The sequence below is a fragment of the Cololabis saira genome, chromosome 11, assembly GCF_033807715.1.
Source record: "Cololabis saira isolate AMF1-May2022 chromosome 11, fColSai1.1, whole genome shotgun sequence".
In the NCBI taxonomy this organism is placed as follows: Eukaryota; Metazoa; Chordata; class Actinopteri; order Beloniformes; family Belonidae; genus Cololabis; species Cololabis saira.
The window spans coordinates 42,920,154-42,937,130 of NC_084597.1; the positions used below are offsets into that span (position 1 = coordinate 42,920,154).

The 16,977-nt window shown below is 39.8% G+C and overlaps 2 protein-coding genes across 4 annotated transcripts in view; both read left to right on the plus strand.

The window, feature by feature from the left end:
- helq (helicase, POLQ like) overlaps positions 1-7,064 on the plus strand; it is a 42,812-nt gene extending 35,748 nt beyond the window's left edge. The window contains 5 exon segments of the mRNA XM_061734567.1: positions 1,945-2,043; positions 2,319-2,492; positions 4,778-4,891; positions 4,979-5,113; positions 6,896-7,064. Of these exon segments, the coding sequence (XP_061590551.1) occupies positions 1,945-2,043; positions 2,319-2,492; positions 4,778-4,891; positions 4,979-5,113; positions 6,896-7,018 (645 nt within the window). The 3' untranslated portion in view covers positions 7,019-7,064.
- Positions 7,065-11,586: 4,522 nt separating this feature from the next.
- The window catches only part of hpse (heparanase), a 22,751-nt gene continuing 17,360 nt past the window's right edge, over positions 11,587-16,977 (plus strand). For 2 of the 3 annotated variants that reach the window (XM_061733513.1, XM_061733512.1), the window contains exons 1-4: positions 11,587-11,914; positions 13,223-13,359; positions 14,830-14,976; positions 16,216-16,389. In XM_061733513.1, coding sequence (XP_061589497.1) covers positions 11,652-11,914; positions 13,223-13,359; positions 14,830-14,976; positions 16,216-16,389 — 721 coding nt within the window. In that variant the 5' untranslated portion in view covers positions 11,587-11,651. The remainder of the gene's footprint in view (positions 11,915-13,222; positions 13,360-14,829; positions 14,977-16,215; positions 16,390-16,977) is intronic. The other variant, XM_061733511.1, reaches the window with a different exon arrangement.

Genomic DNA, 16,977 nt, shown 5'->3' on the forward strand with positions numbered 1-16,977 from the left:
ATAGGCCTAGATGTATTATCATATTTAGTAAAAATCTACTTTAAATTATGTAATTGATTACAATCACTTCTTGTGAGTAAATGCTTTTGTTTGGACTTTTAAACGTCTGTAGGCTCTGCTAATTCTCTCTCTCTCTCTCTCTCTCTCTCTCTCTCTCTCTCAGACTTCCTTAACTCAGACGTCGTTCTGCATTTATAAAATTATTCATAGCCTAATATAGCCTATTATATTATCTTATAAGCTATTAGGGCCTGTATATTTCGTTGTCTGTGTTGTTTTTATCTGTGCTTTTTTAAAAATCTGTTTTTGAAGTGCCTTGCAAACTTAGAAAAGTTCTATGACAATAGAGTTTATTATTTTCATTTTATCACCATCTTGTCATTTTGTGGGTAAAAAAGCCTAAGTTAATTTTATTTTACCTTTTGGTCTAATAGATGTATTATTATTGTTGTTGCTGTTGTTCTTTATTTTGTATGGATAGATATTTATCTCGGCGTTTTTCCTGTGTGTGTTTCTTGTTTCAAGTGGTAATTGATGCGCGCTGCGTGACCGTTTACTATTTAGGCCACTCAGTGTCAGACCTGAGCCAGAATTTATGAATGAAGATTGAATGACACAATGAGTGACGTGTTTTTCCACCTACATGAACTGTCTGACAGTTAACCTGATGAAGGTCACAGCCTACCCAAACGTTGTAACAATTATAGCACGACCTTCGGCATAATGGACTGTCGGCATATTGTAGCCTATTCTAGTTTTTTTTTTTATTATTATTTTTCCGTGCTTTTCACGACCCTTCTCCCGGTAGAAACATGGAGGCTGCAGTGGAAATCATGAATGACCGTCTTGACATTGTTGTAGCTGCAAATGCATGTAGTTCAAATCCATCAGAAGAGTGAACTTTCACATGATATTGAGATGCTAACATGCAGCAGCCTGTGGTAAAGAACATTTTTCTATCTTTTAACAAGCTCTAGAACTGACGTCAGCCCATTATCCCCACAACAAATGACCACAGTCCCGTTGCTGCTTTGACCTGGTGTTTACTGTTGCTATGACAACTGTAGCTACATCTGGGGGCGTAATGTCAGTAAATACGAGTAAAATACATGCCTCGCGTATAGTGTGAATGCACCGCAGAAAACACAGGGGGGGGGAATAGTAGCCTAGAGTGGCTGGCTCGAGTGGGACGGGGTGGTACAGAACAACTTCCCCTGGAGAGAATTGTCACAGGAATGGCTGTCAAATATCCAGAACTAAGTTCACTCGGTTGTAAATGCCAGCTTCCGGTGCACGAATATGAAAAAACGGTTGTTTTTGGTTCTTTTTTCCGTTCCTGTTGACTAGTGATTTCATTTTTCTTATATGAAATAGAAAACGAAAATAAAAGCGTATTTTGAATCTTTGTTAAATCATATTAAAACAAAAAAAGAAAAAATGCAGTGAAATTCAATATTTGTTTTTTGTTTTAAAAGGAAAATCAAATAAACCAATCGTTTTTTGTTTTTTGATTCCCACTCATGATGGAAAAATCCAATGACCAAAAGATACACTGACCTTCATCCAGACTCTCCATGGCGCAAAGTTTGCGCTCGCAAACCGTAAGACGCGCAACAGCTCATTTAAATACTGCTGTCTGCACCTGTTATCAATTGCGCACGCAATCTTAGTTGATTACCCGCAAACCACACAACAACAGCACGCGCAAACTTTTTCAGTGCACACGCAATTTAGTACTCTTTATTTAGGATCTTAGTAAATCGGGCCCTGAATGTTAAAAGTTCGGTTTTTTGGGGTGTAATTGATGTCAAGACACCCAACAAAACACAAAAAATCAAGAAAAATGTGTTTTTCTTGTCACAATCCCTTTAATGTACGACGCCAGGCACCACAGCACCTTATCTTCTCCTCTCTCTTGCTCACTGGACATCTGTGTATCCACAGTTCACCCTGCTGTCCGCTGCCGAGCAGAAGATGTCTGCAGCCGTCGGCGTCCCCGAGAGCTTCGTGGCGAGAAAAGCTGCAGGACAGACGGTGAAAAAGGTGAGGGCGCTTTGAGCTCAGTCCGTAAAGAAGTCTTCGTGTTTTTCTTTTCATCATTGGATAGCACCCTGATACTTTCCGCAACAAGCAGTTTCCCTCCTGCTCATTTGACTCTTCAAACGATACGTTTCACGTACAAACACAAGCCTCAGCCTCCTCACATAGAACAAAAGTAGTATAATAAGGCAGGAACACTTTTTTCAATATGGATTGATTGATTGTCCGCAGTTCTGGTTGGGTCCGGTGTTCTGAGATTCTGTGTTGTTGCGTTTCAGAGCGTGAACCTGGTGGTGGTGAGCCGCATGTACCTGGCTCTGGTGCTCTTCACCCTGCTGAAGGAGACCAACATCTGGAACGTGGCGGAGCGGTTCCAGCTGAGCCGAGGATTCATCCAGACGCTGCTCACCTCCGCCTCGGCCTTCTGCTCCTGCGTGCTGCACTTCACCGAGGTACCGCCGCCGGACTGAGCCTTGTCCTAACTGTGGATTGATCTGAGTCCTCTGGTTTATTAGGGCCCGAGCACTTACAGTGCAAAGGGCCTATTGTATCTGTAGGCATTTTTTTTTATTCTTATTCTGACGAAAGGAGTGTCAGTTTTCCCCCTAAACGGGCCCCAAAAGTCACCAAATTTTGCATCAAGCCAGTCCTGGCAAAAATTTTGATATTCAATGGTTTGCATTAATGGGCGTGGCCTAACTGCTCAACAGCGCCCCCTTGAAAACTTTGTGCCTCAAGCCCCACGATACGGTTTGACGTACATGCACGAATATCGGTACACACCTGTATCATGTCGCAACTTAAAGAAAAGTTTATTGGCGACATGGCTGAAACCGTGTAATTTTGGCGCAATTTATGCCATTCCTTCGGCAGTTAATACGGCCCGAACCGTAACGTGCACCCAGCTGTGTTATACATCAAAATGTGCGTCTCCATCCTGCGACGACGCGCATTACTTTTCTCAGTCAAAAAGCCAAAAAGCGCGCCCCCCCCCTTCATCTGATTGGTCGATATCTGATAGTTCCTACTTTCTGCCATAACTTTTGAATGGTTTGACATAGACAGTCGTGGGTGGTGTCATCCGCTAAATGTCCAGGCCTGAAGAATCTACATCAAGTCATACAAGCTTCCACTGCAGCCTGAACGTGCACAAGGGTGGAGGACCGTTCATCCCTGTTTGCAGCTGTAATTTATTTATTTATTGTAGATCCCCATTAGTCACAGCCTCAGCAACGACTATTCTTCCTGGGATCAATTAAAAATTACAATGCAATTTAAAAAAAAAAAAAAAAAATTAAAGAACAAATATAATATATACATTCACACATCTACCAAAAGAAAAATAAAACCGAAACTATTATTCTACATGTCAAAGAAAGATAAATTAAAATATAACGGACATAAAATACATACAAAAATAAAACGTATATCAATATAGTAATGATAACCTCACTCAGCACACTCATTTGAAATTAAACCAAAAAAGTATAAAGAAAATCAAACATTCATAACTCCTAACAGATTACAATTAACTGACAAAAACATTAGTCACATTCTACAACAACCTCTTTCTGCATTAACGCTCTTATCAGTAGTAGTAAGTCGCTTTGGATAAAAGCATCTGCTAAATGACTGATGATGTAGATGTAGTAGCAACGTGACATATAAATGTTCTTCAAAATATAATAATGCTACAAACTAGTCTCTCACCGACTCTCGTCCATGACAAATGATTGTGCATTTTTTCCACACTGTACCCAAAAGAGCAATAATCTCGCAGCTCTATTTTGGGAAAGCTGGATTTAGTTTAGTTCTTGTTTAGAGGCATTTGACCAGATTGCTGGGCAATAATCAAGATGTGACAAGACAAGGGATTGTATAACTTTCTTTTTGGTTGTGCTGGTTAGAAAATAAGCACTCCTTCTTATGATTGAAATACTCCTGCTCATTTTCGTTACTATATTATTAATATGAGTAGCCTAAGAAAGTGTTTCCTCTATTGTAACCCCCAGCAGTCTGGCCTCCTTAACTTGCTCAATATTTCATTTCATTTCATTTTATTTATTCCGATCATGGAAGTATGCAAACAGAAAAAACAAACAAGTAAAATGACAACACAATCAAAAGCTTATTCCATAACCAGAAAGGAGCAGGAAGAAGAAAATCTTATTCTACCTGCCCCTCCCTCAAAACAACATTGAACAATAATAACACATGGTCTGCACAATTACTTAGTTAACATCACAAAGAAAGAAAAACAAAAAAATCTAAGATTGTCTGTCTCCATACGCATATATTATAAATTTTAACTATTTCATCCATACATTGCTATTTTTTTCCTCTTTAAATTTCTTTTTAAACTGAAATATGTTTATACAGCCCTTTAAATCATAATGTAATGAATTCCATAACTTGACTCCAACAACAGAAACACTCATCTGCTTTAAAGTTGTTGGCAAATAGATGTTTAAAATTAAATCTTCTACGACTATCTTCATTATTTTAACTGAAAGTAAACATGTATTGTAAGTTTTCTGGTAATGCTTTACATTTAGCTGTTACATGATTGTGAGTGTCTGTAACTTAACCAAATCATGGAGTCTCAGTTAATCTTGATTCAATAAATAATCTGTTGGTGTGTTCTCTGTAATGCGTATTGTATTAACCCCATACAAAGAAACACTCAATGTGTGTTCCTTTTTTGGTTTGAGCTGAGATGACGCTGGTTTCTCTGCAGGAGCTGGAGCAGTTCTGGCCGTTCAAAGCTCTGCTGGCGGAGCTGACGCGGCGGCTCAGTTACTGCGTGAAGGCGGAGCTCATTCCTCTGATGGAGGTGGCAGGAGTCATGGAGGTAACAGCCACCGCGTCTGGATTCACCTGCCCGGCCATGTTTCCTGTGTGGTTTCATTCTTCTTCTTCTTCTTCTTCCTCCCTGCAGTCGAGAGCGAAGCAGCTCTACGACGCCGGCTACAAGACGCTGACTCACCTGGCCAACGCCGACCCCGCCGTGCTCTGCAGGACCGTGGAGAACCTTCACAGGAAACAGGCCACCCTGATCGTGGCCTCAGCTAAGGTGAGAGTCCTGGCTCTGCTCGTCCTGGGTAGGAGTGTAACAAAATATCGTGCCAAGAAATTTTGCGATAAAAAAACCTCACAATACGTGTCGTGGAGGTGACAAACTGTATCACGATATTGGGTTATTAATATTAATCTATTGTGTTTACTAGTAACGCACATCCGACCACATCTCGACCTGCGGACCAAAATCTTCCTCCGCTCAGAAGAAACTAGTACCGTTTTGGTCCCGATCACGGGACTCTTGGGGGGGTTTGAGCTCTGAACTTTTACTGATGTAAGGCTGGTGTAGAGTTAAGCCTTACCTTATTTAATTAAACCTTTTTGGGGTGGAGAGTAGGATAAACACGGGGACAACTTCTGCTGAGTTCCAGTGTACTTTAATGTCCCTCAACAGCGTAGGATTTTAGAACATCAACACAGCACCTAGTGCCGTACTGTGGCGTATCACTCCGCCCAATCTAAAACAGACTAATCACTACAGATAAACTGATAGGGGTGTGCAAACAAGGGTACCTCACGATTCGATTTCGATTATTGGAGCTTCGATTCTTCGATTCTTCGATTATAACGATTGTCAATTCGATTCGATTATTGGTGCCACGATTCTTCGATTATTGTGATTTTTAATGCTTTTTTCCATACAAGATTGATTTTGTCTTCATCTGTGGCTACATTTGTAAATAAATACCCAATCAATTAACTCAGTTCCTCTAACAACACTAAGTAAATAACAAGGTTTTTTGGACATTTGACACAAAGAGACACAAAAAGACACAAAATAATGTATTTTATGACTATGTAAACATTTGCTCTTTGACTTACTTAACTTTGACCAGTGAAAGCTGCACTTGCATGAGAGCGCCCTCTATTGGAGGAAAACACTGGAAACGGTCAAGCCCTGGATTTAATGAGTTCATTAATTCAAGTAAACAAGATATGTACTTAGTGTAAACATATCTGCCATATTTCAAGTGAACAATAAGAAATGTGCATTCTTGAAAATGAAATGATTCAGCAGCTTATTCAGTCTGGAATCTGGATAGGATAACTTAAAAAAATAAAAAAATAAAAATTAAATAATGAATCGATTCCAAATCGTCACGTGACGCATCGCGATGCATCGACACATCGATGAATTGCACCCACCTCTATAAACTGACTAGTGTCATTATAGTCCCTGATTTACATCAGAATATAAAGAATATATTTATAAAATAATCAACCCTGAATTACCAAAATAACCTTCTTAACAAAAATAAATCTCCTCTTACACTTATAAGGTGAGATGAATCAATCTTTTTTATGATGTAAAATTGTATGTATTTATTTACTTTTATTTATTTATTTAATTTTAGTTGTTAAATCTCTGAAGAGAAAAAAGTCAAATCATACATGAGAGAAACTATTCAGTTTGTGGCTAAATATTTGTACTTGTATGAAACTGAAGATCATAATGCAAACCTGACATTTACTTTTAGTTCAGTTTGTGGAAAATGGTTGGCCTGTCTTTCTCTTTAAAACTTAAACAGTTATAAAGCATTACAAACTGTAACAATAGGGCAAATGCAAAGTATTGTTTTGTATTTTGTGTCTTTCAAATAAAAAACAATTTTGTCCAGTCATATGTTCCTCATGCAAGGTTGTTAAAAAAATACTGCTATAATATCGTACCGTGTGGTGAGATTAGTGTATCGTTACACCGCTAGTCCTGGGTCACATGGGGACAGCACCGTCATCTGCTCTGGTGTGATGAACATGTGGACTGTCTGTGTTCCAGATGCTTCTGAATGAGAAAGCTGCAGCTCTGCAGGAGGAAGTGGACGAGCTGCTGATGCTGCCGGCTGACCTGCCACAGCTGGAAGAAAAGGACGGCAGAGCGTCATCTCTTCCTGCCCGCTGACCTGCCACAGCTGGAACCCCATCAGCACCTGCTGATGCTTTCTTTTTAACCTTGCAACAGATTCTTATTAAAATAATGTCCACTATGAGGTCTGCGTCTTGTTTTCTGTCTCTACAAACATTCATCCACTTTGTTTTCAAGTACCAGTCTGCTGTTTTATCGTCTCTCTGGCTTCCTGTCTGGTTCTGATCAGCCAGGACTTCCTGAAGCAGCTGCATTTTCTCACAGACAGCAGGAAATACCCCTCGTGAGGGACTTTGTTTATCACTTGACGAATGCACGTCCAAAGGATAGCAGGGCCGTGTGTGTGTGTGTGTGTGTGTGTGTGTGTGTGTGTGTGTGTGTGTGTGTGTGTGTGTGTGTGTGTGTGTGTGTGTGTGTGTGTGTGTGTGTGTGTGTGTGTGTGTGTGTGTGTGTGTGTGTGTGTGTGTGTGTGTGTGTGTGTGTGTGTGTGTGTGTGTGTGTGTGTGTGTGTGTGTGTGTGTGTGTGTGTGTGTGTGTGTGTGGTTTTTGTCGCTCTGGGTTCCTGTGACTTGTGGTTTTGACGGGGAAGGCGTCTTTTTATAGAAGTGACTTATTGTCACATGCAGGATGTTTACTCATTAAGGTTTCTGGAGCCGCTCTCTTCAAAAATATCTATATTACTTTAAATATTTTGTTTTGGGTTTTTTTTTTTTTTTTAGATATTTTGCATTTCCATAACATCTTACATACTTTTTTAACTTACGCATCAACTCAGTATTTAACAGTCCATAATATCCAGTAAATAATCTATTTCTAGTATTCAGAAAGAATGGGACTTTTTGTTTGTTTTTTAACATTAATTTCATTTTGACATGTTTAACCTCAGAAATGAAATTTTTATTAGAAATCTAAAACATATATGACATTTTATATTAATTTTATATGAATTATAATATACTTGTTTTGTTTTTTGTTTTTTTATTTAACCTTTATTTAACCAGGAAAAGAAACTAATTGAGATTAAAAATCTCTTTTGCAAGGATGTCCTGGCCAAGAGGCAGCACAAGATTTCAGATATTAAAATTTACAGATGTGAAATATTAAAATCAAATGAAACAAAAAATGGAAATCATTTAAAACGGTTACAAATCAGAGATTCTGTCTCAAGTGGACTCATTCTAGACTTAAAATCACTCAGTGGAATAAGTTCTGTTATTTTTAGATCCTTTTGAAGTTTGTTCTATGAATAAGGAGCAGAGTATGTGAATGCTCTTTTTCCTTGCTCTGTGCGCACACAAGGAACAGAAAGCAATAAATGATCATTAGAGCGTAGTCCATAACGATCAACAGTCCTCAGTGTGATTACTGATGTAGGGTGGCAGTAGTCCAAGTATTACTTTTTATATAAAGGTATAGCAGTGACACAACCTCCTGGTGGACAGTGAATCCGACTCGGGAATATAGTTCACAGTGATGGGTCAAGGCCCTACAACCAGTAATGAACCTTAGAGCAGCATGGTACACAGAGTCAATCTTACTCAAACATTGAGCTGAGGCATTCATGTACTGCAGGTCACCATAATCTAAAATAGATAAAAAGGTTACTGCAACAAGAAGTTTTTTAACATTAAAAGAAAAACACAATTTATTTCTGAATAAAAACCCCAGTTTCAGTTTAAGTTTCTTTACAAGGTTTTCAATATGGGCTTTGAAAGTCAGGGTGTCAAGTAGTATACTAAGATATTTATATGTATGGACCACCTCTATTTCACTTCCCTCAAGGGTGAAAACTGTGGGGATGTTTAAAAGTCCCTTCTTTCGCTTTGAAAACAGCATTTGTTTAGTTTTGTCAGCATTCAGTACAAATTTTAGCTGAATAAATGCTTGCTGGATCGTATCAAAAGCCTTTTGCAGCGATACAATGGCATTAGTAGGGGATGATCCAAAGCAATAAATAATTGTGTCGTCTGCTTAAAAATGCATATAAGCATCAGATATGTTTTGTCCCACGTCATTTATATACATAATAAATAGGAGGGGACCTAATATAGAGCCCTGTGGCACCCCTTTGTGGACGCTCACAAAGTCTGAGCACCACTCATCATATCTGATACATTGGGTCCTATCATTTAAATAGTTTGCAAACCAGGAGCCTACATGATCAGATAGAGAGCCGTTTCTTTAGAACTGAGAGGTCTACAGTATCAAACGCCTTCGAGAGGTCAATGAAAAGGGCAGCACAGTCCTGTTTTTTATCAAGGACAACAAGTATGTCATTTATCACTCTTGTGGCAGCAGTGACAGTACTATGCTTTTTCCTGAAACCTGATTGCAGTTTTGAGAGAAGGTCATTTGAGTATAAAAAATCTTTAAGTTGCTCACATACCAAAGATTCTAGGATTTTTGACAGGACACACAGATTAGATATTGGCCTGTAGTTGGTTAATAATGCTGGATCACCACCCTTAAATAGAGGAATAACAAAGGCTGACTTCCAAACTGATGGTAGCTCTTTGCTTTCAACCAACAGGTTGAAAAGTGCTGTGATGAAATCAGCAGCCATTTTTTACAAAATAAGGCTTTATATAGTCTGGTCCAGGAGGTAATAACATGCAAGGAAAGGAAGAAGCCTGGTGGCTTATATAGAAGGTTTATTGGGATTCAAGGTTGTGAGTGCCTTATGTACTTGTTGCACAGTAAAAGGTACAGATGTAAAAGGTTCTTCAAGAAATGCTTCAGGGGGGGGGACACAGGCAGCTCCCGAGGCTCCGGCCTGCAAACATGCACAAAAGAGAAAAAAGGGGGGCCGGCACAAGAAACTACAGGAGCGATGGACAAAAATGATAGCTATGAGATATTTATATTAAATAAAAATGGTAATGGAGAAGAGAGGAAGGGAAGAGGAGAGGAGAAGAAGGGGGAGAGGCACCGCCCAGCGGATCATGTCGGTGCCCCCCTGCAGCATAAGCCTATAGCAGCATATCTACCACCAAGCTATATTTGAGACTAACTATTATAGTCTTGTTCTATAGCTGCAACTATGACTACTGACTCTAACACACTAGAGTTTACACTACCTAGAGATTTACCAACACCAGCTAGAGGTTTACTAAACACTAACTATAGGCTTTACTAAACAGAAAGGTTTTAAGTTTAGTTTTAAAGGTGGAGGTGGTGTCAGCCTCCTTAACCCAGATTGGAAGTTGGTTCCATAGTAGTGGTGCCTGATAGCAGAACGCCCGCCCTCCAAATCTACATTTAGATACTCTAGGAACTACGAGTAAACCTGCACTCTGAGAGCGGAGAGCTCTGCCAGGAACATAAGGCACTATCAGGTCTTGTAAATACTGCGGAGCTAAGCCGTTTTGGGCTTTATATGCAAGTAATAAAATTTTAAATTGAATTCTGAATTTTACAGGTAGCCAATGGAGCGACGCTAACACTGGAGAGACGTGGTCTCTCCTGCTGATTCCTGTCAGCACTCGCGCTGCTGCATTCTGGATCAGCTGGAGCCTATTCAGCAAATTACTTGGACATCCTGCTAACAACACATTACAGTAATCCAGTCTAGAAGATACAAACGCATGAACTAGTTATGGATCTGGTAGTTCCTATGAAGCTCCCAGACCCCTGAGGTTCATCTGGATCTGGTTTGTTGTGGTTCCAGAACCAGAACCAGCAAGGTGAGGCAGCGTTCAGTTATTCTGCTCCTCACCGGTGGAACAATCTTCCTGTAGACCTGAGGTCTGCTGCAACTGTAGATCCTTTAGATCAGGCCTAAAAACATTACTGTTTACTGAATCGTACTCCTAAATTAAATACTTACCTGCTGGACTCTACTGCCTTTAGTTTTCAGCGACTTGTGCTTTTTATTATTTTACCTTCTTTTCTCATAATTTTATTTCATTTTATTTGTTATTTACTGTCTAATTATGTCTTGCCGCTTTTAATGTTGATGTAAAGCACTTTGAATTACCTTGTGTTGAATTGTGCTATATAAATAAACTTGCCTTGCCTTGCCTTGCCTTGCCTTGCCTTTCCTTGCCTACTAACTACCAATGTGATCTCACATGTTTCTTTTTCAATAAGCCCAGCCAACGTTCTGGGATTTCTGGTTTCTTCATATGAAGGCATGTCTCAGTGCCGGCCACACGAGGGCGCTGTTGGCCGGCGGTGCTGAGCAGCAATTTTTTGAGATAGGATATTTGAGTTTTCTTAAACTGTAAGCCATGTTCAGCAATATTAAAATAATAAAAGGCTTGCAATATTTCAGTTGATTTATAATGAATCCAGAATGTATGACATTTTTGTTTTTGTAATTGCATTACAGAAAACAATATTCTAATTTTCTGAGACAGTCCTGTATGTATTTTTTACCCCTCCCCTGCATGTGTGTGTTAAGTTACTGCTGACAACAAAGAGAGTTTCCCCACTGAGGGAGAAAATAAAGGATTATCTTATCTTATCTTATCTTATCTTATCTTATCTTAGTACCTATTCCGACCACCAGGGGGCGTGAAGACTGCACTTGAGTCCAGAGGTCGTTAATTTCTCTAATTTAATGATCAAAGCCACGAGGCGGTGCAGGAAGTGTGTGTGTGTGTGTGTGTGTGTGTGTGTGTGTGTGTGTGTGTGTGTGTGTGTGTGTGTAACAGAGAGAGAGAGAGTCATGAAGTCGGTCCTGCTGCTGGTTCTCCAGCTGTTCTCCTGGACCGGCGGATCCCCCTGCTGTACCTGGTTCCGGCCCCCTGATGGACCCGTGGACCGGGTCCAGGACCGGGACCAGGACTGGGACCAGCTCCAGGACCAGGTCCAGGACCTGGCCCTGGAGCTGGACGGCTCCGCCGTGCTGCACCGCCTGGACCCGCGCTACCTGTCCGTCACCGTGGACGCCAGCCTGGCCGCCCAGGAGAAGTTCATGCTGCTGCTCAGGTGAGCTGGTTCCAGCTGGTCCTGGTTCCGACCAGCGGGTCCTGGTCCGGGTTAACCAGCCTGGTGCTGGTGCTGCTGGAGGGGAAGGAACTGCTCAAACTGGTCCAACTGGTTTCGCTTTCAACGGGTTGGACTCTGACAAACATTGGGCTTGATCTACTTTAAAAAAAAAAGTCAACTTTTGAGATTATTATGTACAGGACTGTCTCAGAAAATTAGAATATTGTGATTTTCTGTAATGCAATTACAAAAACAATGTATTATTTACATACAAAAATTAAGTAGTTCATACAAAGACTAGTCTTTCTTGATCTACAGGACTGTCTCAGAGAATTAGAATATTGTGATAAAGTTCTTTATTTTCTGTAATGCAAAAATGTCATACATTCTGGATCTGGATTCATTACAAATCAACTGAAATATTGCAACCTTTTATTATTTTAATATTGCTGATCATGGTTTACAGTTTAAGAAAACTCAAATATCCTATCTAAAAAAATTAGAATATTCTGGGAATCTTAATCTTAAACTGTAAACCATAATCAGCAATATTAAAATAATAAAAGGCTTGCAATATTTCAGTTGATTTGTAATGAATCCAGAATGTATGACATTTTAGTTTTTTTAATTGCATTACAGAAAATAAAGAACTTTATCACAATATTCAAATTTTCTGAGACAGTCCTGTAGATCAAGAAAGACTAGTCTTTGTATAAACTACTTAATTTTTGTATGTAGCCTAAATAATACATTTTGCAAGTACAGTCAACTTAATTGTGTTAAGTTTATCAAAATTAAGTTGCCTTTACTTGCAAATTAATTTTGTACAAAAATTAAGTAGTTTATACAAAGACTAGTCTTTCTTGATCTACATAAAAATCTCATGTGAAAAAGTTGCCTCAATTTTTTTTAAAGTAGATCAAGCAAGATATTTTTTACTGTGGTTGTTCTACTTAAACAAATAAAGCATGTTTCATCTAAACGTTCTGCCCATTAGATTAAAATTGTTAAAGGAAAAGTAAATACAACAAGATCATTTCTTGTTGTTTGTGTGTAAATGAAAAGATTTACTGGGATTACAGAAATACTGCTGGTTAAGGAAAAAATGCACTATGTCTTGTTTTTTTAACAAATGCAGATTAAGTTCAAAACTAGATGTATTCATGTAAAGCAACAAACTTCATTTTTAATTGTTAATATCACAGATTTAAATATGTTATATTTACATGCGCTTAGATGTATTTTTTTCAGTGTAACACCTTCATCTTCATGATCTTCATCAGATTCACCACAGGTTTGTCTCCGCAGGTCTGAGAAGATCCGGACTCTGGCCAGAGCTTTGAGTCCGGCGTTCCTGCGGTTCGGGGGGACCAGACAGGACTTCATGGTGTTCACGCCTGAGAAGGAGCTGCAGCTGGATCCAGATGTTTCTGGAGGCCTCGCAGGTGACATGTCTCTTTTACTTAAAGGAGCTTGAGGCAGGATTTATGAAAAAAATTCGTAAACGTTTTAAGTTTTCTAGTAATAATGTCAGATGAAGCGTTCCAAACCAAAAAGAATGTTTCCTCTAGTGTATCTCTCCTTTGCCTTGAACAGGCTGTGTGCTGCAAAATGTGCTGCAATTCCGGGCCGTAATTTCCCGCGCTGTCCTGCGGATGTGACGTCACATGACGCAGCATGCACGTTCTCCCCGTTCTCCCGTGCCGGCTTCACTGTTGGCTGCAGTACCCCCAACGGCCGTCGTGGTGAAGGGTGGCGCTAGAGAGTCTCATTTCTTAAAAGGAGCCTCATGCTCCTTTAACCCGATTAGTTCTGGATGTAATTCTGTAGGCTTATTAATCAATCAATTAATTAATAAACCCGGATCCTGCGGTGGGTAATGGAGCTGATTGATTTCTAATTTTGCAGCGGTACAGTGGGAACTGGGAAACACGAGTTAATCTTTATCAATGATCAGGTCGGTTGATTCGGTCTCTAGAACCAGAACCTAATCTGGGATCTGAAGGGATGATGGATTCAGGTGACATGAACAGCAGTCAGTTCACTTCAGTTGATTTTCGGTCATGACCTCACAAAAAAAAGAAATAAGACAAACATCAAAATAGCTTTTACAAAATTAAAATAAAAATAAAAATGACAAGAAGGAAACAAATACACTGTTCAAAGAAAACATTACAAAAAAGTTTCCAATATACAAATAACATCCAGACCGAAAAAGGTGTAGCTGAAGCAAAGCTTATTCTACCCTCAAAAGGATTATTTAAAGTAATGAAATAGAAGCAAGAAGTAAGAGAAAAGACTGCCAGTAAAACAAATTGCCTCCATGGGGATAACAAAGATTCCTAGAGAAATAAGAAAAAAAAAGGTACAGTCTACATGTTACCTTCATCCTTGAATTATCAAATCAAATCACCAAATAAATGAGTCAACATAGTAAGAATCACCACTCATTACTTTGGTATAGAGAAATCATCCTTCTTTTCAATGTTTTTTTAAATAAGGTTAGGGTTCTACTTGATTTCAAATCCCTCTCCAACTTATTCCACACATCCATCTCAGGTTGGTGTTGGTTCTGATTGTTGATTTTGAACATAAGCTGTACAGTTCTGAAGTCCACCAGTTCATTGAATTTGAGCTCATTTGTATCTATAAATAATTGGTTGTTGGTGCTTGTATCCAACTTTGTTTATGAGTCACAATACTTTTTTTTTGTAGTAAGAATATTGGTTTGGTGATTGTCTTAAATGTGTGTCCCCATACTTCTATGCAATATGTTATAAATGGTTTTGTTAAAGATTGATAGTGCCGGTTCCGTGCAGAAGAAGGGATGGGGACAGCTGTCCCTGTGGGGTTTTCAGGAGTGTGTGTCGTGTCCAGGGTCGTGCAGGGTTTTCAGGAGTGTGTGTGATGTCCAGGGCCGTGCGTGTCGTGTCCAGGGCCGTGCGTGGACGCCCGGCTGCCCTGGTGGTGGGAGGAGAGGCTGAAGGCCGACTGGACCCGGCAGCAGCAGGTTCTGGTCCGGGAGGACCTGCAGAGGAAGTACCGGAGGATCGGGTTCTCAGGTGGGTGCCGGCAGGGCCGCCTGCAAAACCGTTTACTAGGGGGGGCCAGGGGGGGCCACTTACATTCTTGGGGTGGAACCAAAACTATCAGCATTACAGGATTTTATTATACTTGTATAGGCTCAGAAATATTTAATTTTTTTTACTTTCTAACTTGTCTGCATATATATTAATGGTTAATACCATGTTGGTAAAAACCTAAAGCATATATATATATATATATATATATATATATATATATATATGCATTTTTAATACATAATATATATCATATATATTTATTTTATTATTATATATTTATATACAATTATTTTTTTTTTAATACATTTTTTTCTTTTTTTTTTTATTATTAGGCTCAGAAATACCTAAAGAAATGCCGACTGATATGCATTTGGCCCAAATAATTTGGGATGAAATGCATAACTTACGATAGAATCTATTGGTGCTTTTCCACTAGTACCTACTAGTACCGTCCCGTCTCCACTCGCCTCGTCCTTGTTAGTTTCTAGACACCCAGATCAGAAGTAGGAGGTTGGAACGAAGCTGCTGTGACGTATTTGATTGTGTATCTAAAGGAAGAAGACAACAACACTAAAGGTGTAGAACATGGAGCAGATGATAGATGTGCTGCTGGGTCTGTGGCTTGTGTTCAATATCAAGTTAAAAAATGAGAGTGAAAGAAACTTCAAGCGGCAACGCTTTATTTAGTTTGTCTCTGCTGCTGAAAAGTCAGCTGGAGCCGTGAGCAGCTATGAAGAGACAGAGCTCCTGGTAGATCTGATCGTTCCTTATCTCCGTCTAGATCTTTTTAATTCTCTCCTCAGCACCAGGTTTATGAACATCTGACCCTCAGAGTTGGATCATGAAACAGACTTTTGCTGCCATTGCTGGTTGAATAAAATGAAGAGCTGCGAGCCGCTCTTGCGCTTCCTGATTCAGACGTCTGACTCCAACCCCCCGACCAATCGGTGGCCTGTAGTGTGATGATGTCAGATACAGCCGACTCAGCCGCTTAGAACCTCAGCAGAATAGATACATAAAAAGTATCTACTCGGCACGCCTCCACCCGCCTTGACCCGTAGTGGAAAAGCGCAAGACGGGAGAATGGCGAGTAGAGGCGCTGAGTAGATACTAGTGGAAAAGGGCCATATGTGACCAGCAAGTGTTTTTTTTATTTTTTTTTATTGAAGCAAGTCCTTACAGGTCCACAGACCCCCCACTGACTTCTATCTTCCCCAGAGCTCACCGTGGACATGCTGCACTCCTTCAGCAGCTGCTCCGGGCTGGACCTGATCTTCGGCCTCAACGCGCTGCTCCGGACCGCCGACAACAGCTGGAACAGCAGCAACGCCGACATGCTGCTGCGGTACTGCCAGGCCAGGCGCTACCGGCTGGACTGGGAGCTGGGCAACGGTACGATCAGCTGGAAAGCCTGATTTATGGTTCCGTGTTAAATCCACGCAGAGCCTACGCCGTAGGGTACGGCAAAAATAGTAAAATAATATATATGTAAAAAATGCAGAGAAATAAAATGTGACATTAAAGGACGGATATGTAATTTCTGGATGATATCACATCTGTTTGAAGAAAACCTGGGGCCGGATTTACAAATATGTTCTTAAGAACGATCTTAAATGTTTTAAGATCTAAAATTAAGAAGTTCACAAGAAAGTTCTTAAGTGCAATTCCTAAAATATTTTCTTAAGAACCGTCTTAAGAACTGTCATTTCTTATGAATTTCTTATTTTTCCTACTTAAGAACTTCTTAAAATGTCATTGCATTGCAGGCGCCAACAAACAACATGTATACAGGTAGTTTGGTCTTAACCGTCAGTCACTCACTAAACATGGAGAAGGAGAAAAAGAGATGCAGGAACTTTTCAAGGCAGGAGCTTGAGGTTATGGTGGATGAGATTAATGTGCGAAAAAAAATACTATTGGGGAAAATTAATAATAATTAACTACCACGCTAACTAACATGCTAACAAACAGTTAACAGGC